Source organism: Temnothorax americanus, unplaced genomic scaffold (genome assembly GCF_048541705.1).
Source record: "Temnothorax americanus isolate GAGA-0224 unplaced genomic scaffold, ASM4854170v1 Scaffold123, whole genome shotgun sequence".
Taxonomy (NCBI): domain Eukaryota; kingdom Metazoa; phylum Arthropoda; class Insecta; order Hymenoptera; family Formicidae; genus Temnothorax; species Temnothorax americanus.
This window is the reverse complement of record NW_027509257.1, coordinates 91200-117130: the sequence shown is the minus strand read 5'-3', so window position 1 is coordinate 117130 and position 25931 is coordinate 91200. Positions and strand designations below refer to the sequence as shown.

At 40.8% G+C, this 25931-nt stretch overlaps 1 protein-coding gene across 10 annotated transcripts in view; it reads left to right on the top strand.

Annotated features, from left to right (window-relative positions):
• Positions 1-25931, top strand: part of Fng (Fringe glycosyltransferase) — a 159947-nt gene that overhangs the window by 59447 nt on the left and 74569 nt on the right. For all 10 annotated transcript variants that reach the window (XR_013255865.1, XR_013255866.1, XR_013255868.1 and 7 more), the window contains exon 6: positions 22785-22870. Coding sequence is in view for 2 of the 10 variants with exons in the window: in XM_077399132.1 (XP_077255258.1) it covers positions 22785-22870 (86 nt within the window). In the remaining 8 variants the exon portion in view is untranslated. The remainder of the gene's footprint in view (positions 1-22784; positions 22871-25931) is intronic.

Below are 25931 nucleotides of genomic sequence, written 5' to 3'. Positions count from 1 at the left end.
TTGCAAGGGAGCCAGCGTCATTAAACCGCCGCGCCCCCGGTATAATTACGTTTGGGACCCTTCACCGGTCATCGCTGAATTGGGAAAGCAATTTCCGCATGAAGATTTGAATCTGGAAACAGTTACCAAGAAGTTAGTATTACTCGCGGCTCTAGCGTCCGGACAACGTTGCCAGACTTTGGCTCTCCTAAAAGTTTCTCAAATCTCCTTTCATGCGGAAAGAGTTTTCCTACGGGTCCCGGTTCGGATAAAAACGTTGGCACCAGGGAGATATCAGCCTCTTTTAATTTTTCCACGTTTCGTAGACCTCGACAATCTTTGCTTGTTCAAGCTCTTAGAGCATTATATTACGCGAACTTCAGCCCTTTGCTCCGAGGGCTGCGATTCTTTGTTTATTTCGTATAAACGCCCCCATGGTCCCGTTTCAGTACAAACGATTAGTAGATGGATTCGCGAATCTTTGCATAGCTATGGAATCAGCGATTCGTTTACGGCCCATAGCACGCGTCACGCGTCTACCTCGCTGGCGGCGCGTAGAGGTGTCGCAGTGGATAATATTTATAGAGCGGCCAGCTGGTTGGGGGCTTCTCGGGTATTTGCCGATTTTTACAATAGGCCAATGGTGAACCCGGATGAGTTTGCGAACAGTGTTTTGTCCGCTTGATTTCCGCTCTGATTAGTTCGTATAAGTCTTAACTTTATGTTATACATATTGTACCACACCTTATGTACAAACTTTGTCCGAATATAAGTGATGAAATTACTTTAACTGATACTTTTGTACACTTTCCTGCTCTAATAGGTAACCGGCAAATCGTTCGCTTTGAACATCTACATTATTATATTGTTCATCCGGACGAGGCCCCTAGACATAATTGTAAGATTAAACGAACTTACCAATTGAAGTTCGATCTTAATTATGTCGGGGCCTCGTCCGGATGAATTTCCCACCCTAGAGATAACGAAATCCTCTCGTCTCCCTCTGATCTGGATTCACCTTAGTTCAGACCGGATATTCTGGAACGATTTGCCCCAGTTTTGAAATATGAGAGGTACGCGCCGGGGGATGCGCGGGATTGGCCCGCCCGATCGGTGGCGCGATTTTTCATTGGTGCAGGATATGAACCTTGTTGGCAAGCGCGCGCAGAGGCGCGACTACATTATTATATTGTTCATCCGGACGAGGCCCCGACATAATTAAGATCGAACTTCACTTGGTAAGTTCGTTTAATCTTACAATTATTTATTGAATTTTTGCGTTGAGAAAATTTCAATGCTGAAAATTTTAATTTTATTATACTTTCTACGCGGAATAAGGATACATTCAATTTCTGTCAGATTTTCTAGTCGGTCTTGAATTTGGTCACGTCGCGTGCTTCTTTGCACGCGGATGCAGATGCATTCTGCTCGTCCTTATCTCGGGCGCGAATCGCGATTCATGGCGCGACATGGACTCATAGTAGGATCTCCACTCGTATGTACGGCGTAATACCTACGGTGTAATACATACACGCGGGTGAAAGGTGGTTATGCGTTCGCCGGGCGAGGCATGCCGGTCGCCGGAGAGTACTTGAATCCGTTGCCCGAGTACACTGGCCGTCTTCGTGCCGGCTTCGTCCCTTCGTCGTGGTCGAGCTATCTCTCCCGACCGACCCCCCATGGGTGTGGTACCATCTTCCAACCGAGATTATAGTCTCCGCCGTGGACGTTGCTCCCCGCAGGCTTCACGTACTCGTATATTATATTTGCTCGAGAAATCCTCGGCGGTACTCGCTCGATGCGCGCACGTGCATGTGTGCGTCCACCGTGTGCCCGGAAAGAATTGGCTCGTTACTGCCCCGGCAACTGGAGCGATCCGCGCCGCTCTTTCTCGTGAACAATATTGCATTTAAAAGATACGGCGGCGATTAATGAAGGCAAGGATACGCGGTAACATTTCTGACAGACAGCGTTTTATATGAATCCTTTTTTGCGCTGAAGCAAAATTTTCGGACACCCCGTAGCGTGCGTAATATACATTTGGAGACCCGCCATCATCAACCACAGGAAGCCGAGATTCTTCGCTAACGCGGCATGCTGTGTCATTAAAGTTTTTGCAGTTTTTTTTTAGATTTTTCGACGGAGTTAACCGATTTTTAAGAGGATCGCCAAACGAGATCTGTGCGAGTTTGCTGTCTTATGCATTATGCACATGTACAAAGTCATTTCAGCCAATTTAAATGCATGTTGAATTGACAATTACTCTAAATTTTATTTATTTTAATTTTTGATTTGAAAAGATCATAAATCGATTTAACCCTAAACGTCCAAAACTTAAGTAAACTCGAAACATGGGTAAATTTTATTCATATTTGCTTATAACATACGGAAAAACGATCGAAATTCAATGCCTTTTTTACTTAAACTGGACACTACAGACGCGCGTTTCGCGCGCGCTATTTAGCTTTAACATTATGCTATTACTATTACACTATATTAACCCTTGATACACACAACTGTCAAAATATACAATGACAGCTGCAAATGAAGTAAGCGCAGCAAGAGAACCAATCGGCATCGCGGAAAAGTGACAACAATACTTACGACATGCCCTTTTTAGAAGAGGTACAATGAGGCCAACGAGATTATAAAGAAGGTTAGTTAGGAACAGATTGCTTATTATATGAAAATAAGACATCTTGGTTCAACATGAAAAGAGAGAATCATATTGTATTATATTAATATTACATAAGAATCATTTGTATCAGCAGAATAGTCACGTTTTTGGATAAACCTTTTTAGTCTTCAACAAGTTTTAAATAAAAAAAGAAAAGAAAAAAGATAATCCTATTACATATATATGTATAAGAAAAAATTAAAAATAAATTTTTGAACAAAAACCTTAAACATGAATAAATATGAATAAAATTTATCCAAATAAAATTTTGCTGTTTTTCTTGTCGAAAATGCTTAGGTGACAAAAAGCAGCTAAGTCATGTCTTCCAATACAGAGAGACTAATAAACTAAATTTTACCTATGTTTATAGGGTTCCAGTGTTAATTAAGAGATATTTGTTGAATAAATCTATTTACGGGAGATAGCATTCGTTTCCGCGGATGGGTGCGCAATTTGCGTTACGGAGAGCTACGATCGGGCATAATTAACGCCCGCGGATTGACGAATGGCCAAGGCCCGTGATATACGGTTGATTCGTAAAAGCGTGAGAGCGTGGCAACTAGATGCACGATTTGTCGAAGGGACAATTAACTCGGCGCGGCTCACGGGGCGCGCATACGCGCGGATCGTTACGTTCGGATTCTTTCGGTGGCTCTTTGGCACGATGGTGCAACTGCAATGCGCTGCAACCGTTGCCTGCGGAACCGTTGTCTCGTCAGGTGAAAGGTGCTCCCGCCCGCGGTGGATGAATGAGCGTAACCGTGTATTCCGCAAATTGATAGGCAAAGTAGAGCTAGGCAGCAACGCGAACGGGTTCGCCATTCGCTTGTAGGTCAATGCCGACGGATAGCTTGCTAATCGCGCGTTGCCTCACAACTTCGCGCGAACGCAATTGCCCGGGGGTGGGGACCCATATCGACGCCGAATCCATCGTCTTGTGATTTTACGAGCAACTTATAACAGAATAGGTAGTAGGAAAAATCTTTGAGCTTGACTAGGTTGAGTTAGGATAATTTCTCAATACTTTATTAAAAACATTTTTTTATTAACTTTATTCTTTAGGATAAATTATATTTTATATTTAACTCTTTGTTTTTGTTATATACAATTATATTATATTTTTTAACAGTGTTTACTCTTTTCTTTAACTCTTTATTTTTCAATGTGCATTTCGTATTTGCATTGAGAAATATTAAAATTTCAAATTAATCGAGCCCATGGTGTAGATAACTGTATATATAATTATTATTATATTACACATTCTTTTTATCGATTAGCCTTAGTATAGTTCTTCGTGATAAGAGAGAAGCTTACGGGACACGCCCCGTTACAATGGAGTCGATTGTGCCTCGGAGAGCGATTAATTCACTTGGAGGCGAGGATCGACATACGTCGGTGGTCGTTACTTTACATTTTCCCCGGCGACGTCGTAATTGCGCCCGCAGGAGCGCGATATCGCGCGCACCACGCCTCTAGGTGAAAGGGTGAACGTGCGGGCGGCGTACCGATGCGGTGCGGTGGTGAAAAAGAGGCACGGGTAGGAATAGAAAGGCTGGCATCAGGCAAGCGCGAACGAGCGAGCGAGCGAGCAAAGCTGGCAGGCAGTCGAGCTCTCGTTCGTCGTCTCGCGTCGTGCATGGAGGCTGAAAATCGAGCCGTGCACGAGACGGTCATTTTAGTCCGACGGTAGGCCGATCTAGCCGAGGGGATAACCTGCCGATGAACCGTAAACCAGGAACTTATTATCGGGTCGTATACCGCATGGACGCTTTATTATTACGACTACTAGTATAGTGGAACCGGCGAAGAGGAGTCGTTCGCCGCTGCTAGATCTCGGAGCGAAGAAACTACGCGCCCGGCGTTCCTAATATCTCGCCGCTAACTCCGCGACTCGCTCGTTTATAACGATGTTGTCGTTATGATACCTCGTAAGCGTGACGTTTACAAGTTATACAAGCGCGGCCAGGAAAATTACGATTTGGCTTTATCATCGGTTTCAGTAGATTTGATCTTGAAAATCGGAATGAGCTTGACTAGACTGAGTTATAGGAGAATTTAACGCGGTAACGTATGACGACGCATCTTCAAAAGAGAAAAGGATGTTAAAATACACCCGAGTATACGTAACGGAGTGCTATGGAATAATTTCAGAGAGAACGCTATAGAGTTTAGCTTAGAATTAATCTGGAATCTTCGACATTCTGCGGCGTATAACTTTGGCGCAACTTGGCTTACTTAGCATAATAACTGCGGAATTCGCGTCGGGCATTGTCCGTGAAAGTTGCGCGAGCGAATCTTGAGGAATTTCAGGTCTTCGTTGCCTCGGAATAGCTTCAAAAGCCGCATGCATTCGTAGTTTACGGTCGCCCCATCCATCAGCGAGCGGTCCAGCGATGTGACTAACGCTTTACCACTGCGATTAACCCCGATTTATCATCTACGCATAGAAACGTATGCGCTCCTCCAGCGTGTATCTTTGCCTACATTATTATCTCCGGTCCTGGAAACAATTATTAGCGGCATATAAAGCATGCGACTGAAACAGTTGCATTATTGACGAAGAAACGCGAAGCGGAGACTCGTTCCGCTGTATTTATTGCGCTCTTGTATAGTCATCTCCGCTCGAGCAATGAATAATAACAGTACCAGTCGCGTTTCCTTCCGTAATGATAGGTGGAGTTCTGATTTTTCTACGAGCAATATTCGTCGCGATTGCGTCGATATCTCTTTCCTCCTCTTGACAACTGGCATTTACATCGAAAAATATCGGCGCCGGCATGGCGTGGACCGTAATTTTCACTCGTAATTTGAATTACGCTTACCATTAGGCTCGTAATAAATTCATCGTTCACCTGCGACGCTTGCTCTTTGCTGGTCGGCGGTTAATTACCGTCGGGGGTCGTAAGTGTTTCGACACGGGTCTTTTTCGTTCTCAGTCCCCGGCCACGCGGTCACCTTATAATTCGCGTCGCTCCGCTTTTTACCGGCAAACTCACCGCGAAAGTCTGTCAATTAATCGTCATTGTCCTCCAAGGTGAGACAGCGTTTTATCGAATTTCATCATACCCGATTAACTAATCGTAAGTATAGGACAGAATTTAATAATGTCCGGTGATTGTCAGTCGCTAATAGCCTTTATTTGTGGCTTTTTTGCGGTCCTTTTTAATATATTTTTATATGTTTTCTTTTGCGTTGCTTTGACTTACACATGTACGAGTATTTTGGAAGAATATAGAGAAGTGCATATAGTATTACGTAATGAATATGGAGTAATAATAAAATACTTATACACCAAAAACCCCCCATTCCATATTTGTGATAGAGACGTTTCACAACACGTAGCTTTTTACTCTCGACCACTAATTATGTGCATGCGTTTCGTAAAGTTTGTGTTTTTTTAACGCAAGATGATCTTGTTGACAATAGATCTCATATTATTTTTATAGCATTTTCGTGCTGTAAAACAAACCGAATCTCGCGTTAGATTGTGCGTGCATAAACTTCTGGATATAAAGCGCATCTTTTCACGTCGTTGGCTATCTCGCTGGTCCGCCCACAACCAATGAAACAGCGCGGCCAGTAACGATGCACGATAATAGTAATAACAGCGGTAAATAACTATAATTACGCGTTATTGTTGCCGCTTATTATCGTTACCGTTAGCGGGATGCTTTTCTCGCGCAAGATTGCCGAAGCCACGTATAATCCACCTGTCGTCTGTTTTCTAACGATGTCGCCATAGACCTGGTAAATTACTTAGTGCGCAATCTTCTCTTGTTTTAATTATAACGATCGGGGGACGAAATGCATTCTTCTATAATAATCGGAGAATTAAACGGCGGGTCAAGAAAATACATTAGGAATGTAATAATAATATCGCCTTTCCGTGCGACAGAAAGATCTTTATATAAATTTTATTGAAAGCTTTTATAGGAAGGCTCGTTCGACGATTCTTATAATTGTGGCGTCAGTACACTTGTCAAAAGGGTATCGCGAGAAAAACGGATGGTGATATATGCTGCTCTTAACCGCTCTTCGGCATTGGATGCGATCGTGACGTTAGATATTGCCTCGGTTCTGGCTGTAATTAACAGGTAGACAGAGAACGCGGGATGCCGTAACTCTGTAGGGTGTTGACTAGCTTAATAGCCTATCAACGATGTTTTTCTTGCGTCCAGCTACTCTTCTCGTTTCGTTTCGTTCGAGCGATTTAGGTATGGGGCGATGGTTCGTACGCGATCGTATATTAAACGATTTTATGCGAGCTCAGTTGACTGGACTGAAAAAGATCCTGTTACCAGATAGTCGATTTAGAAATCAACGTTATAATTCATTGCTAACGAACGTCTATTTAATTATTGTTTATATTATTCTTAGAAAGCATTGTACTTAGAAAGAATGTGATTATATGTTTTGTGACAGTCAAATATCAATAATAGCATTGTCATTTATCTTGGGAAAAAAAAGGAAAGCAATATTGATCTCCAACTTAATTTATACGTGAAAAACAGAAATACTTAAAAGTTATAAGATAAAAACTATTTTTTTGTCATTTTTTTATATTCTATAAAATATGCATAATAAAATAAGATTTTATCGCAGCCTTTTATGCTTTGAATTTCAGTTTTAAACTAATTGGAGAATGGAAACTTGTTTGTTACAAATGTATTTTTTAATTTCAAATATTTTTATCTCATTAAACATAACACGTTATTAACTATATGTATATGTAAATGAGATTGCAGATTCTAAATACGTCTTGTATGATTTATGAAAATTAATGCAGGCATGCATAATTAAGATCAAATATCGGAGATTTTGTGTGATACGTTTGCGTAACAGACAGCTATATATAGATAAGGAAAGACATAAAGAAATTGATATATTAGTCATAATTACGAAATCGGTCAGCGTTGCGATATCATGATATATACCTATCTTGTGAAACTTTTTCTGTTGTTTCAGATAAAAAATACATACTTGAAAGCATATCAGAAAAGCGAACGCAATTAACATTATTTCTTATATTTAATTTTTGTATTTATTAACATATCAATATTATACATATGTTTGAATATTATGCGTATTAACAATATTATAGGGAGTTGTCTTCGTGTCTTGTATTTATCACGAAAAGCTGTTTTCGGCTTGAGTTTCTTATTCAGATCTGCGCAGCAATTTAAGAGTGACTGTTTTTCGAAGTGAGAAAATTCGATTAGTTCTATCCGAACGAACGATGGCAGTCGGCATAATGGCTCTATTATAGCCGACTCATGCGATTTGTTCGAATACGGCGGATTCCGCGGATACCTCGGAGTAGATCGACCCGATCTCGATTTATTCCTTCTCGGAATCCTTCTCTCGGTGAGATGCCTTATCGATTCTTCTCACCCCTGCCGGATCCTCTGTACCACCGCGCACCGCGTCGGATATTACTTCGGACTCGTCAAATGCGCTCCGGTAACGGCTATTCGGGCTTTTCGCAGTGATTGACAGCGAGGAAATAAAAGCGTTACGACTCCGTCGGACGTTCGCGTTTCGCTCGTGCGTTCGCCAACGTGAAAAGCGTGAAATCGACTACCGTCTCTCCCGACGGGAAGAGGATGCGTTAGTTCTTTTTGTAATTATATATCTTTTATCCTGCCTATGTGCCGTGACACGTCCATTATGATTATGCGGATACTCGTGTAAAAAGCGGAGCGTACATTGACTACGACGAACGAATAAAAGAGACGTTAATAATTTTTAGTGCTAACATTAGCCCATATCTCTTAGATGCTAGAAAGTTTTATAGAAAATATACTCTCTAAATTTCATAGAGTGTTTCGCCAATAATAATAATTAAGAATTAAAGTGATACTCTAAAAGAGAAAGTTGTCACTCTAGAGTAAATGCGGGCACTCATAAGGTAGGAATAAATTTTTCACTCAAATTTTTAGAGCGGCTACTCTACCGGAGTGATACGATCTCACTCTAAAGCTATAAGTATATAGTGAATCACGATTCATTAAAAATCGACTGATAAAAATGACTCCAACAGAGTGAAATTTTCTATTCAAAATTGTATAGAGTAACATAAATCACACCTATGGACATTGATCTATTGCACTCGAAAAGAGTATCCTTTCACTCAAAATGGAATGTGATTTCACCCCAACTTAAAAAGTTTTGAGAAATCGTATATTAACTTGCAATTTGATGATTGATTTGCAATTGGAAGCGGCTATTGGCACCCCGTGGAAATATATCTTGGGCATATCTGCACGACTGGCACGATATACCGCGTTCCGAAATCGCATAACGTGGGCGTAGTCTCGGCCGTATTGGCAGAGGTCGGCCGTTCGTAAACGAAGAATACGACGGAAGGCAGAAGATGACGAGAAGATATAGGTACTATCGGTAGAACGAAACGAGAAGGCGAAGGAAGGAGAGAACGGTAGGTGGCCGCAGCAGGAAGGCAGTAAACTCGCAGCGCGTCAGTGGCCATATTAATCATTTGAGAAAAGAAAGGGAGAGAAGGGCGAGATGGGCTGGGGGCAAGAAAAAGATAGGGCCAAGAGAAAGATAGCACAGGCAGGAAGGAGGCGGGCGAAATCTCTTATGAAATACGAGATATTTTATTAAACCTATTCGTTGGACCCGCGCTCCGACCGCAGCCGATAATTATCGGCTACTATTCGTTTTAATTAAGAGCACTGTGTGTCCTTTCGGAGATAATTTGGTTCGTATCTGCTAACGTTCCAATTGAGAATATTGCGCTGAATTAATTTTGTCTACATTCGGTTATTACTATAGTTGTTATTTTTTATTTTATTTAGATTTACACAAACTCGCAATATTTCAATTTCTATTTTGTTTTACTTTTTATTTTATATATATATATATATATATATATATATATATATATATATATATATTGCAAGACAGTTTTCTAAATTAAACTTTTTTTTAGATAATTTTGTTACATAACGTTAAAAAGTGGACTTGATCTGTTGGCTGTTGATTTTACTCGGGTGAATATAAAGAACTTATAGAGCAGGCATATATAAAGTTCAGAACGTGATCAATCATGCGTGCGCAATGTTTATTCCCTCCTTTTTTTGCGACGGTGATAGATAGAGAGAAACCGCAAGAAAATCGCTCGCAGAGAACATGCCGCCACTCTCTGAGGCAAATAACCGACGTTGCTTCGTGGTGAACGCGGCCTTCTAATGTAAGATCAAGGTCGATGGGGAAGTGCATCAGCAAAGATCTCGAGTCCTACGCGCTTGGCATGTTACGCGTTCTTTCGCGATGGTGTAAATTACGGCGCTCTGTGAAATCGCTTTTTTTAATTTTATGACAAGTTAGTGACTAGATTTCAGTAGGACAGAATATAGCCTTAGACAAAGAATATTAATAACCAGTGACACAATATCTAATTAATCAACAATTATACATGACATTATTATAAAAATTATTAAAGTTTTTTCATGCTTTTGATTAAGGCTCTATATGTTTATAGGCTTGAAAATTATTAACAAAGATATGTGAAATAAGATAGTAATTATTACGCGGTGCGAAAATGATATGCATTGCACACCACTATACTATTTTTGCTTGTAAAAAAGAAGAAAATCGTATTTTATCTGTGGCTTGAAACTAAAGCACACGGATGTGCACCACATGTCGTGCATTCTGTGGCGAATCTGTTCGCTCGTTTTCGTTCCCCCCCCCCCCGTTAATTTTGCACCTTTTTCACCTAATCCTTGCACTCTGTATTCAATACATTTACTCGTCTTAGCCGCATTTTCTATATTTCTTTCACTTATTTCACTTTGTCTCTTTAATTTTTTAATTGCAAGTATCTTATGCATATATGTAACAAAGATACTTGAGATATTTGTAACAAAATTAATGTAAAATTTTAAATTGATAATTTATTAAAATTTCTTGTTTAATTCGCGAGAAAGAGTTTTAAAAAATTCTCAAACTTGATTATTTTTGCACAAGAAACTAAATATTATAATTATATTTATAACCTAGATTTTCTTGAGAATAAACGTTACGATACTATATACTTTTGTTGGAGACTGTAGTACTGTTGGACACTCTGCAGGAAGCTATTTTGTGAAAACCTTTTCGCTTTCTGGGGAATGTCGGCAGCGTCTTACAAAAACGTTGTTCTTTCCATGCATATTTTAGTCAAGAAAGCAGGTAAAAATCAACTGGCGCCAGGTATGGAAAGTATAGAGGGTATCCCAATTGTCACGTTAATGTTTTTCTCCAAGAACTGCTTGACCAAAAACAAGCGATGAACTGGAACGGCAAAGAAAAAACGAACTATTATTTTTCCATTTTTCCGGACGTTGCCCTCTGAGCGTATCTCTAAGGCGCTTAAGGATCAACGGGCATTTCTTTGTTCGCAGTTTGATTCTTTCAAAGTTTACAATACTGGTCAACAACGAAAATACTTTGGAAACGAATTTAGTTAAGCTTTACTAATTTGAGATCGCTCCGAATACGTATTGAAAAAATTTAATTAACTTTAATTTCAATGAGGTCTCTAAATACGAATCTTATAATATCAAAATTGCAATTGATTCGTTAGGAAATTGTAGTGGATATAAACAGACAGACACACACACACACACACAAGCGTACACAAACCTTTGCAAATAAAATAAAATTTGAATTTTTTCTTGATAAAGTAGAAGATATAAGTTTTCTTTTGAGATGTTTCCGAATCATTTATCATGTTTCGTTGAAAAGTTACAACCAACTAAAAATAACCAAAAACGTGATTTTTGGGGATTTCAATTTCCTATATCATCGAAACTAGAGCTAATTGAAAATTTTTACGAACATATTAAGCAACCCCAAATTAGTCAAGATTAGCTGATTTTGTTTTCGAAGCAGAAAATGAGTTCAATTTTGTTGACCAGTTTTTTAAAAGTAATTGCATTCCGTTGTAGTATAAAGAAAATTTTTTAAAAATTAAAGTTTGGGTATACGCGGTAATGGTATATACACTTGTAATTATAAAATGGACAGATATAGTGGTTACACATACAGTTCTGAGGAGTTTGAGGATAAATTAGGTGCTATCAATTGAGCGTATAACAATTAGTCATTTTGCAAATGGAGCGATAATGCGTTATGTCGTCCATATGTTGTCCAAACCATAGATGTTTTCTCGTTTTCTGCCCTTCTGCCTTGCCAAGTTTTTGCCAAACCCACTCTAACCCTTCATTGGTTTCTAAATCATTGTCTAGTAAGTCTCGATGTTTGTTTTAAGTGGATTCTTCGATGAATTCTTGTGATATTTTTTCGCAATAACTGTTCATTAAATTCCAATATCTAAGCCGGAATAATACGCAATTAGAGCATATGCTTTCATCTCGAAACTTTGAGAAAGAAAAAGAGGGTAAAAACGACTCCGTAATCTTTCGTTATTTCGCGAAAGATGCGCTCTTACTCGCCACATGTCGTGCACTTCTTCCATCCTTTTGCATCCTTCTACCGTGCGTCTTGCTCCTATGGATTATTTTTTTAATGAGGCTTGCGTTTCTGCGGCTCCTCGCATCGCTTCTTTGGCTTGGCTTGGTGTGTTTTTATAGTCGCTGCGGTTTCGAGACGGGAGAACCGTTCGGACAAGAGGAAGAATACGAGAGTAGTTCGGTTCGGCGAATGAGCGAGCGATCGATCGTAATCATCGTGTATCATAAAGACAAGTGCGGTGGATTTTCGAACGCGCCACTCCTGGATACCACGGTAGGCAATTTTTTCGGCAGTTCGATCGTTCGCCTGTTCTCGTCGATATATTATCACTTTTGCGCCGCGTTGCCTGATCTCTATAATTTACGCCACTAAAGTAAAATTGCTTCATGTAGATGTCGATATTATTATTAGTATACTCTCTAAAAGTCGAAGAGTAAAATATCAAAATGTGTAAAATGCACTTATAACGAAAAGTGAGCCTGCACTTCGAGTGATTTACCACTCTAAAAAAGACTTAAATTGCGCTTTATAAATTGGAGTGAAATCGTACTTTCGAGTGCAGTAGATCATACCAGTGTCCATATAGGAGTAAATTATGTCACTCTACAATTTTAAGTGGAAAATTTTACTCTGTTAGTCATTTATCAGTCGATTTTTAGTGACTTGTGATTCATTGTAACTAGTGAGATCGTATCACTCTGGTAGAATAACCGCTCTAAAAATTTGAGTGAAAAATTCATGTCTACCTTATAAGTGCCCGCGTCTATTCAAACTAGAATGACAATCTTCTCTTTTTGAGTGACTCTATCGCAATCACTCTAATACATTACCACTTTATGAGATTTAGAGAGTAGCATTGAAATCTGTAAATATTTAAATTTCTGTTCATGAGATGTTACGGTTGCCGGTGAATGCAAGAAACGAGGGGGAGCGGAATCTGAAAAGTCCATTTCACAGATAATGTAAGAAACGAGAGTGCCGGGAGTTCGTAGAAGGCAACGAGCTGCTTATCTATTAGTCTGTTACATCTTTGGTGTATCCTATTAAACGGAGGTGTTAAAGTGCGGAGATACTTCGTGGACCCGAGACCAGATAAAGTTGTATTTGTATATCAAATTTATCAGATAGATTTACTGCAACGGATCGGTGCTATCAACTGCTTCGGTATAGATAGATGAACCGGCGAGTTGATTTCTCGGATACTTTACATACTTATACAGATTCGATATGCGTTCGTGCGCGTATACGAAAACGTACTTATTGTCGCCTACCTTGATGAATATGCGGAAGTTGGCCTCAATTAACCAAACCTTCGGGTCTATTCGTCTACTGAATCATCCTGCATGAAATATACTTTACTTGCGCGCCAAAAGCGTAATTGAAATTGGAATTGCGCGTCACAATTTGCGAAGATTATTATATACCAGCTGGATGCTTTCGCGTTAGATTGCCATTCGATGTTATTTATGATTGAAATTAACATTTTGATCGTTGTAACGGTATTTTGCCTATTACGTTTTTAGTGTATTAATTGTACTTTGCTACACAAATTGTTTTCATCGACTTGCGTGCTTCTGCTTTGAATAGAAACATTATTTAGCCATCCGAGAGGAAAATTATAAATAAGAAGATCTTATTTGAGTTATTTATTGTCGCTCCTAAAATAATTAATATTCTTGTCTACTTTTTTTATACCAGACTTGTCATTATTTTACTTCAGGTTATTATGTTAGCAGAAAAATAAAATTAAAGTATAAAAGAAAAAAGTTATTTAAAGAGTTGAATCTTCTTCTTTTATATCTCAACGAATTTTATTTCTCTTGATCTTCTTTGAGTTGCTTCTCTGCCGGTTTATCGAGCTCGTTTACATTGTATCTCATTCGATTTTTTCCTCGCCTGCATCCTTGATAACATGCCGAATATTGCACGGACAAATACATCCGCATCGCATCGCATCCATCAGGCGCCAAGAGGAAAAATGTCAATAAGAAGAAGACAATAACGCGAAATTCACGCGGAATGCGTCCGCTTTTCGTATAACCGGCCGAATCTCGCAGCTAATTGCATTAAGATAATTAAATTGGTATATACGGGCCATGAAATTCCGCGCAATTACGATACGCGCCGTAGAATTCCGACGTTATTTCTCGTTTCGAGCGCGCGCGCAGCTGGACTGTTGAATCGGATGAAATTCACGGCTATGCAATTATGTGCAGAAATAACGATGAGCAAGGAATTACACTTATGGAATGAAAGTGTTTCGAACGGCACTGGAAGATAAAACGTTTATTTTTGAGAATCGAATTTAAATGAACAGTTCGTGTATATAATGTCTATAATTATAATATGATGGACATATCGTGCTTATTATTGGGCTCTTAACGTTTTAGCCGTTTCTAGCTGATATCGTAATTACTCTCGTTTGCAACCATTTCCCTGTGCATGTAATGCTATTTGGTAATAATTTTCGTGTATCATTCGATCACCATGCAATTAAATGATTCTGCGGGAAATCTTGTCGATTGTTGCGTTCTACATATTATTAACATAGCGATGTATCATTTTTGTACAAATAAGAAAATAATTATGTATCGTAGGTGAAATTTTGATTGTCGTAAAAATATTTTTGCAAGGGCGACATTCTATCCGACGAGTGCGACTACCGGCATAGCTAATCTACGAGAACCGTGTATCTAACATCCCCATCTTAATTGCGGCGCAAGAGATTTGCTTGGGCGCACTTGTCCCTAAACTTCCTTGAAAGTCCGGCGTGCAGAACGCGTTACGAACGTGGGAATCGTTTTCAAGGTGCACGACGCCGTGAAACGATCCTGCGCCCGTAACATCTCGGTGTTTACTCCGCCGGAAAATCAATATTATTCATGAGACTGCGCCCAAGCAATTCTGATAAAATTATTTACAAAAAGTGCGCACAATGGGTGCCTTTAGAATAAATAAGTAATGACCGGACCGTTCTTCTTGTTATTCATTCGAGTCTGCTTTTTGCATTTTGTATTCTCTTCTCTCTAAATCTTATGGAGTTGTTTCGCCATTGCACTAATATATTAGAGTGATTGCGATAGTCACTCCAAAAGAGAAGATTGTCACTCTAATTTAAGTAAATGCGAGCATTATAAGGTATAGGATAAATTTTTTACTCAAGTTTTTAGAGCGGTACGTTACTCTATCGGAGTGATACAATCTTACTGTAATAAAGCTATAGTGTGAGTCACGATTCACTAAAGATCGACTGATAAATGACTCTAATAGAGTGAAATTTTCCACTCAAAATTGTAGAGTAACATAATTTACTTTTATGACACTAATCTACTGCACTCGAAAAGAGTGCTCTTTCACTCAAATAGAGTGCGATTTTACTCCAACTTATAAAGCGCAATTTTAATCCTTAGAATGACGAATCACTCGAAGTGCACAGACTCAATTTTCATTTTTTGTTACATTTGCATTTCACTCGTTTTGAGTAATATTTCATTCTTCGACTTTTAGAGAGTTATCATGAATCTCAGGATGAGCAAGAAATCTCGCAAATGAGGCATCTCGCGACATGCACCCGCGCGCGAATACATATTCCGCGGCTACATTTCTGTTGCGCACGGCTGCATTCTGCTATTTTCGCACTTTACGGAAGTTTTATCGCACGTGAGAACGCCGCCAAGTGGAACGACGCGCAACGCGGTGCATCGGAAGAAGAAGCTCTGAATGCAACGAAGAAACGAGCTAGGAATGGTAGGAACAGTTGGCATTATAGCATGTTGCGCTCCGTCGGGCGCTTGTCCGGTGCGCTGCTGCGGCTTTTTTTTCGCTGGAAAAGTCGCGCCGTATAACCGAGTCCGCGATTACGCATGCACGCGAATACGCGCGAAACGGAATTATCGGCAGTGCGTTTTCGCGAAACACGCGGAAGTGTTCGAGTAAGCGGACACGTAACGTTCGCGCGCGATTACGTTCGACTTTCATGTATGCCGTACTTAGCGGTGTGGTCGGCTTTCAAATTTTTCAACGGGAAGACAAGAGAGGCGGGGAGAGGGAGAGAAGAAGAAAGACCGTGCAGCGATTTTAACGAAGCTTTCGTAATTACGGTAGGTGGGCATTGTTCGTAGGATCGGCCGTAGGAATACAATGGATGAGTTAGCGTGACCCGTGACGACTGTACGGCATCCGTCGATGTTGTGAAAAATAAGAATGCGTCGGTTCCGCCGCAACGTCGTCGTTGAAAAAGAAAGCTGCGCGGTTTTTTCAGAGTCAATTATATCGGGATAATGCAACGTCGGGCGGGGAAAATTGGAGAGGCGCAATGTAATCGTTGCATAATTTGAATTAATGCACAGGTTGGAATAATACAAAATTTACTGGAATTTAAAAACCTATTATTATGGGCTTGGACTATATAAGTCGCATTTCCTCAAACTTTAATGTTTTTTATATTTAGTGAAATATCTAATATCTCTCTGGTTTTCTACTTTTCTAATCATACATTTCTATATATATATACATAACTTTATACTGCGTTTTAGCGTGCTCAAACGGCGCGAGCAATACATCTTTGTTCCCCGTCGCTAAATTGTTTAACGAGCTTGGCCGTAATAAATCATGCACCGTCATTCCGGCATTCTGCACTGCCGCGTACGACCTAGCTCTTCCATCTTCCCTCCCCGCCTAGCAGCTCGCAGTTCGCAGCCGCCTATGCCGCGCGATTAGACATCGGATGAAAAAAATTGACAGAATGAAAAGAGGACAAGGGAAGAGCGGTCGAAAGCCGCGAACCAGCGATGGGAGATGCGCCCGTGACCCATGACGGCCTCCGTGGGCACATCGCGGAAAAGATGTATATCCATTCCGACACGGCGAAAGACATGGCGCGGCAGATAGGAGGGAGCGAAAGGGGGTTGACTGATGTTTCCCTATGCCGCGTATGCTACCTCTATTACTTCGATATTATTATACCTGTTGCTTTATATCTCACGACACCATCTTTGTTTTGCAGCGCCGGTGCATCCGGTGCACCGCTGCGCGGCGCGGCTGCATATCGTACGATGCGGAGAGTTCTGCTTTATCAGTTTCTCTCGCTCTCTTCCTTTTTTTTAAATTTTATTCCGACGACGGTTCCTTTTGGTCACTGCACGTGCATACGTTCATGAAGGTTGCAAGCCGGATGCCGCTAATTGCGTTGATATTACTGTACATTCAACGCAGAATCTCAAATACTTCGCGATCATTGGTATTCTGTTTTTTTTTTTACATTATACAATTCGCATAATAAATGCGCAATACATTTATTATATGTACGATCCAAAATATTGAAAATACTAAATCTTACTTTACCGGTATTTATTTATATTAGAAAAACTGGTCGGCAACCTTGTTTGGGAGCCTATCAATATTTGCATGTGCACGTGCTCGTCGGATTCTCGAGGGGTTGGCCAAGGATCGCAAAGTGGATTCCACTTGCGGCGGCTTTAGGAGCACACTCGTCCCTTTTACACATCTCTCGAGGGATTTTATCCTGTCGTCCGCTTGCTCAGGAAACTCCGAGAGTGATGCTTAACGCTGTCGTACGATTTCATCAATTATTTGTTCATGAATTTGGGGTCTGTTAATTATCACAAAATGAATAATTATTATAATAATAACTGGTAATTTTGAGACAATGTACATTATATATTTATTCCAAGAATATATAAATTGTTTATTATAATTTATGATAAATAATACATATAGACACGTGTCGAATATAAATTGATTGATATCGAGCTTATTTTATATTTTTGAAAGTTGCTATTTATGCAAGCTTATATTCTCACGTATATCTCTTTAATCTTGAAAGCTTTCATGTTGCGAAAGAGCCACGAAATGTTCTTGAAACCAAAAATAAGAGGCATTGTCTTTATAGTGTAACAGATTTATTCGTTTTGGTTAAATGTATTGTTCGAGATTGAAAAATGCTCGGCGAGGAATTTATGGCGATATCAAAGCGCGGAGTGTCTGATGTCAGTGCGCTCGCGTTTGTATGCCACGGGATACGCTCGAACGGATTGGAAACAAGAGCAAGAACGACTTCCTGCCGATTGTAAATATCATTGATAAATCTACGTGGAAGTGCGGATGACTGTGCATATAAATCGCCAGCCATTGGTCTTGCGGCGTGGATAAAAACGCGGCCGGTGCGCTCGAAACGAAAAAACGTGACTCCGAAAGATTGAACGTTGTTTCAGGGTAATTCAATTATAGGTTTGCACATCTTTCGAAAAAACTTACACGATTACCCGCGAATACACATACTCATACACACATGCATGCAAACATTTTGTAAACGTGAAAGAAATTGTTGCAGTCAACCGACTCGTTAGAGATTTCCGAAAGAAAGTCGAGGAGAATATGTTATCTCTGTTGCATTATTATCTCATTTTTATCGGCGTGAGGATTGGAATTCCTTTTGCCGTCTCCCATGCCTTTTCCCATGCACTGCTACGGATGCAACGAATTTCTTAATACGTAGCTTCGCACATCTGCTGCTCGTGGGGTCATATCGGTGCCTCTAATCTGTTCATTAGTCCTAATATACCGAGCAGCCACACGTTACCCTCCATCAGATATTACTCGCCGTGTCACTCAGCCTCGGTTTTATGACCTCGAGAATGAACCGCTCGTTCTGAAATAATCCGGCGGTTGCAACAATCTTTTCCGTTTTTCTTTTTTGAACGATGGTCAAAGAAAAGTCACTCGATGTTTGACGAGCGTCTGATGTTTGTTAAATAAATGTTTAGCTTATCCGTTATATATCTGGTATACCTACGATTATTTTGACTAGAAAATCAAAAGTCGAATAGTTATCTTGATTTAAATTCGTTTTGCTTTTCTTGTTCAATTACGTATTGAATATAGTTGTTACAGTTTGTTTTGTACGCGCTTAAGAACTAATTTGCTTCCGCCGATTAATTGCATCATGTCGATGGTAAAGAAAGTAATATATGTTTGACGGGAAAAACTTATAGTTATATCGGAAACGATCGAGAGGTTCAGTGGAGATAGACAGTAATTAAGCGGAAAGCATATGATCCCGAATAATTCGCATCCGCTCGATGACGATAACAGGTCGAGGAAGGCCAATCCAGTCGCGGAACATATCTACGGTCCCGCTGCCAATCGCCCGTACATAATTGGTTATAGAATCGTGCGGCCTTTACCCGCGTACGCTATTCCCTCCGCGACGTGCCCCCGTCCCGGGTTAGGAATGTAATTAGTCAGACCGGCACAATCTTGGCCGCCGATCGGTAAGTCCCTTTGTTACCGATGATGCCTGTACGCGATGCCCCCGAGATTGCCGCGTCTGAGACTCTGAGATCGAGCGATTACCAGTCGTAAATACGCGCGCGCGATAATTAAAATTACTGACTGATTACCTCGTCGAATTGCGCTTGTGCGAAAGACATTTCTAGCCTAGCAAGTGCTGATCGTCTGAAAGTGAATCGTCGGCGGTGCTTCCTGTCTCCCGAGCCTCGTATTTTCTCGCTGTAGCGAGTATCAAACATTACTACTTTCATTAGCAACAGGATCTAAAGTGCCGCTGTTGCAATGGAGCTGTCTACGTATTGAAGGAAAAGTTGAAAGTAACATATCGCTATCGGCTTTTTTTTTCCCTCGTGTAATAAATATTCGATATTTATCTACGTTATTACATTGAAAATCATCTTTGTATATCATATCACTCTACGCTCGTGTCAACGTTTGATAGTAACATGATTCTCATGATTCTAATACAAAATAAAAGATCAAGCTAGAGTGCAGGTTTTTAAAATTGCTTCGAAGGGAAGTTTTCACAAAATATTATTATTAGACTACCAAGATCCAGTCCGGACCGTAAATGGTGTTTTTCTCTTTAATTGATTGCATATCACATTGGCCCTGTTTCATTTATTATTAAAAAATTTGAGAAATGGCGTGCTTGAGATCGAGAAAGCGCGAGAGAGAGTCAGCCTGTATGAAAGGAACTTGGGATAGGTACACAGCGGGGGACGCAGACAGGATTGCGTTGAACATCGTTTCGCGAGGAATCGTCGGTACCGATCCCGCTGTCGTCCCCCGTATACTTCGCGCACGTTCCTTCGCAACAATAAGAACGAGTTCGCGGGCGATCTCAGAATTCTCGCGTCCCGGGTCGCGCCGGTGCGGTGGCTTCTCTCGTGACTCCGCACGCTCGCCACACGATGTTGTGTTATTCAAATGGACTCGAAAGAGAGAAATAAAGAATAAGCTTCCTTCTTGTAAAAGCGTTCCGATACTATCTCGGGCTACCACTATCGCGCGTGTATATCTAATGCGTCAGTGGAGTCCCGTCTGCGTGTTGCTCTCTTTTTAGTATCTGTCGCTCGATACCTTCATAAAGCGAGTGACATCGCATATAGGAAAGGGTGATGGGACGAGAAGACGAGAAGAGAGGTAACAGTTTTTAATACGAGGCAATTTGGGGCAGCATTTTTCGTGAATGATAAGTACTGCTGTTCCTGACATAAAATCTTTTAATAAAAGTTACTAAGAGAGTGAGGATTTTATATTTATTAAAAAAGTGTCTTTTTTGTCCGAAAGAGGAAAAAGATTTTTATATAAAATTAATCAAAAAAATATTGAAGATGTCTCATGTTAGAAACTAGTAAACTACGTACTGGTTTCTTTTCTCGCAGTCTGCTTGAAATTAATTATAATAACTTGCAAATTATTGATGAGATTAGGAAATTTACTATAGAAAAAGGTAGATACTATATAGGAGAGATTAATGGATTCTGTCGTTAAAATGAAGTCAATGATCTCCAGGACGTATCTAAGAGAACATTACCAATCGGAATCGTAGAGGGAGCAATATCGAGAACGAGCCACGCAAATCGCAGCGATGTGCAAATCGTAGCGACGCGCAAATCACGCAGGGAGGGGCGGCAAGGCGCGATATTATCGTGGTAATTTCTGCCATGTCATTCGGCTCGGTAGGCTTTTACTAGCCATCACATTACTTGCACAGCGGAGCGAAATTATAGATCCTCCAAAGTGCAAGAGGGCGATTATATCATTATATTTCCGCGCGCGCGCGCACGCGTTCTCGTCCTGGGCGTAGGTATGCTGTACATCTATAACGGTAACGCCGATCGTCTTGTCAGCTGACCTTACGGATATATCGCGAGGTATACGTACGTGCGCCAGTACGATATGTCCGTGGTGGCCGTTCTGCTGCCATCGGTGCTCCACCACGCCCAGTCAGTGGAAAGGAGCACGCCGGCATCATGTCCGATGTCAAGATAACGATGATGTAGATTTATCTCAAATAGTTGCGGATGCAGAACTTTTTGAGTTCAAAGTAGCACATAGCTGGTATATTTTAGAGCTTAAGAAATAAGACAAATTATCGGACAAGCTCTATAAGAATATTTGACTGCACCGGACATCTCAAAATAAACGAGTCAAATAGTAAATGAGAGATTTTTTTAAATCGATTTGATTTCTTTTCAGAAGAATGTCGAATCCAAAGATTCATATGAAAGTAAGCATCTCTTGATTATTCGAAAAGTGTAACGGAATCTGCACGATAGACCGTTAGAGTCATCAGCAACCACACCTGACACTTATCTTTAATTAAGCGAATTTAGTGTTTGACTGATTCGCATCGCGAGATGTGCTCTGGTAACGTGCTCCGTTAAATTCTTTCTTATTCATGCATAGCGAATTAACATAAACGTCGACGATCCGCGCAGAAGAGACGAATAAAAACTTGTGACAGTTTTATCAGCAAACGCGTTGTGCATGCACGTGTGCGGCCGTTGGCTCGTGGACCGCGCTCATGCACCACGCCTTCAAGAAAAGGCGCACCGCACGGTTCTATGGTCCTATACCGGTATTGAGATAATATCGGTCGGCATGGATTGCGCTTAGGCCGCCTAGGAGTCCGGCTTTAATATCCTGCAGCCACGGCAATCGGCCAGAAATCGCTCGTACCTCAGTTCGTTGTGTTTTCACGTTCGCGCGTGCACGTGTGTGTGCATGTCTGCGTGCACGTTTGTACGTCCATCATGTACAAGAAACGTTTCCTGGAGCAAAGTTTTCAGGTCAGAGAAAAAGACCAATCGGCAGTAGATACATTTTTTGACGCCGCGTTTTTTAATTTCATTATTTACGTCACTGTGCCCCAACGAACAAACCTTTGTATCGTTATTTATTTCTTCAGGATAATTGCTAATTAGATTAAGTATATGATGGTCGTTCGAGTGCTCGGTTGATGAAATCGTGGACAGTTCCGCGAACTTCTCGAAGCGCAAGTAAGGAACTGGATCCCGTGACATCAGGACGTAAGCTCGCCGAAATATCATGGCTTTTGTCATAATTTGTTCTCCCGAAGTAGCGTGACATCCGACGATACTTCAAGATGTAATCTATCCCGGTCCCTAATTCTCATCAAGCGAGTCATTCATCCTTAATCGGTTAATAACGGCCGTCGAACGCGGCCGGTGTGCGCCGACAACGATCGATCATTCGGCCCGATCTCGGATCGATGTATCGTATAATTACAACGGCGGCTCCCGCGATTTCTAGCTCGCCTCTCCGTTGAACCTCTTATTAAATCGTTTTTCTTTTCCGTGTGTTTCAGCAAAAGGTGAAATTTTGGTTCGCCACGGGCGGCGCCGGATTCTGCATCAGTCGAGCATTGGCGTTGAAGATGACGCCGGTGGCTGGGTGAGTTTCTCTACTTCCTCTTCGCACTATTTTCGTTTATGTCTCCTATGAAAAGCGAACTATTCCGTTTTACTGTTCGTTCCGCTGTACTAAAGAATGAAGTCAAGTGCGTTAAAATTTAACTAAAATTTTGCTTTAGTAACAACATTTATGTATTGCAATTATTTAAAACCTTATCTGATTTATCTTACTGGATGTTGGAACATTATCGCTCATTTGCTACAACAACGACAAAGAAGGGTGAAAATTCTTACAATCGCTTTGTGAGGTGAACTTGATCATATATAGTTTCATCAAATTAACTTACGATCTCTCATCTCTCTCTCTCTCTCTCTCTCTCTCTCTCTCTCTCTCTCTCTCTCTTTCTCTCTTTCAAATCTCTTTGCGGCAGGTGTATTTTTTTTATCATAGAATAGAAATCTCCATGGAATGTGATCAGTCACGCATGACACATGTGACATGTGTTACCGCTGCACATCGTGATGGTTCTTTCAGGATTTAATGTAACGTGAAAATGCATATTAACGATCGCGTCCCTCCCGAATACTATCTCATCTCTTTTTCTATACGCTGTCCATCTATCCATTTCTACCTGGGGAGGATTAAATAACGCCGGCGCGGTGGCTTTGCCTAGTCACGCTTACTTCGATTGGAGCGATCGGAACTATCCATTACCGAACGCTGATACAAACATTGTAGCTGATAATTACGTATAATATAGAAGTTTTTTTCTCCCGTAAAAGTCGTTACGCGGCTTTGCAGAAAACCGCGCGCTAACTACCGAAGCGTGGAAACGCAATGAATACAAATAAAAGGATTGTCGATTAATGGACAATTATGTCTGCTGTTATCGACGTTGCTCTCAATAAATGCACCTCAACGAGCACTGCAGTTAGCATGTATGACGTTTATATACTTTGTGCGTGATCATCGGGATGATCGCCGATAGAAGGTCGAAAGCGTTCGCGCACTCATGTTAGTCGTAAATCGCCGTTTATGGCGCACAGTGGCCAATTGTTTATCTTCGGTCCTTGAAATCGTTGATCGTTTATTGCTGTTAACGATATAAGAATATAAGATGAAGGATCATATGTGGTTTTTCTGCGGCGACTGCATTTTGTGCTTATCGTCGTGAATCTGAAACTTAAATTTTGCGGCCACCTATATAAAATCTCTTTATTCGATTTCAGTGATTTGATCGGTTTATTTAGAACTTATAGTCGTTTTTCTCCTTCTCTTTAAATTTAATAGAGTGGTTTTGCCACTAATATAGTAGAGTGCGATTGCGATACTTCAACTTTTAGAGAGTTTCCTTCCTCTTGCTCGTCCTTGTCCTCAGCCTCCTCCTTATACGGTGGCAGAACGAACGCGAGGATGAACGCGAATGCGTTCTGGCAAAAAAGTCAGCACCTGGGAGGGCTCGCGCGAATTAGTTGTACCTTCTTTTTATCGTTTTTTTTTCCACTCTAGCTTCGTCACGCTCTTCCGTCCATTCTGCGATATACACGGTCCCAGCATTATCCTGCCTCCCGGTACACTCGTTCGCTTCACGCAGCGATGCGAATGGCGTGGAAAGGGGAAGGAAGCGGGGCAAGAGTACATCGAACGGCTTTCTCATTCAGAGCCGGCGCGGGACGGCGAACGATTCTCTCGTCGACACCATTTTATTTCGCCGCGCCGGACGTAATCCGCGGCAGCATTACGCTTTATCCGCTCTTACGATTTATCGCGACTAAACCGGTCGATGACAGTTTCGTAATTTATGCTTGTCGCTGTAATTTTATACTTTTTTTCGTCGCCGCTGGGAATTAAGAGAGACAATAATTTTTTTTGCTTGGAAGATGCGATATGCTTGCGGCAGCTGCGAGAAGTGGTAAAACTTCGTTATCAGTCGCGCGTGAATTATTCCGTGAAATTTCCATATACATTTTTCGTCGCGCTGCTAGCTCGCGAGTGAGATGCTCGCGAGACCCGATGCTCGAATAAGTTTACCGGCCATTTTAGGCGTCCTTCATCGCCTGTAAAAGCCGCGTTTTACATTTTACGTTACTTTTACATAATTTCTATACGCCGTCAGGATGATACTGAGGCGACAGTATAAGTACAGCCGGTAATCCCACTTATTGTTTTTCTTTCCGAGAACGGCACAATTACGTTTATGCGTTTTAATTTATTCTGTTCAAGATGCGCTGTGCTTTTTCGCACTTAAGAAAGCAACAGATATCATCACGCTGTCATTTTTTATTTTGCACGAGTAAATATTTTTCATCCGAGCTCTGAAGAGTATAACGCTTTCAGCTCTTTTTTCGTGCGTTTTTCTTTCAGCCAACGGCTATTTAGAATTTTATTTCCACGCCAGAAAGAGAGATAGACAGTCGCGCTGTTAGTTTTTCTTTTCTGATGTTATCTAGCTGAGAGCGCGTGATACAATTGTCCTCGCGTTTCATCCTTTTCTATTTTTATCATCTCGGATCTCCTTTGGACAAACAAAACTCTTTTTTGAAACAAAAGCGTTAGTAAATCAACTTATAGTCTCGCGCAATCGGAAAATTTTCTTTTCTTTAGTTTTCATCATTGAATCAAATGTCTCTATGCTATAATTTTTTGAAAATTTCTAAAGCATTTAATCTTTAATCTGCAAAAGTTGCTTCTTATCTTATGAAGGTTTTTGCGATAATCTCATCTTTAATCATTTGATTATTTGCTCGTTACTTATTCTGTGAATCGCTTCTGTTCTGTCAGACGCTTTTCGCGCGCGCACACGCGGTAATCGGATTACTGTATGTTTCCAGATATACTGTTTCTTGTACGAACAATTATTGTGGTCGACCGAGCAAGTTGTCCTTCGACTTCAGCGAGTTCTCACGTTCGTTATAAGATCCACCTGAAGTTCTAGTGGACGTTCCACTCATTGCTTCGATTGATGGTTACCATACGCTTACATCCGTCCCGTTAGCTCCTATTGCTATTATTTCTTCATAGGGTTGATACTAAAATAAAATATACGTTGATCAGTAAAAATTGTAATTTATTGTTTTGACGATAACTGATTTCGAATACC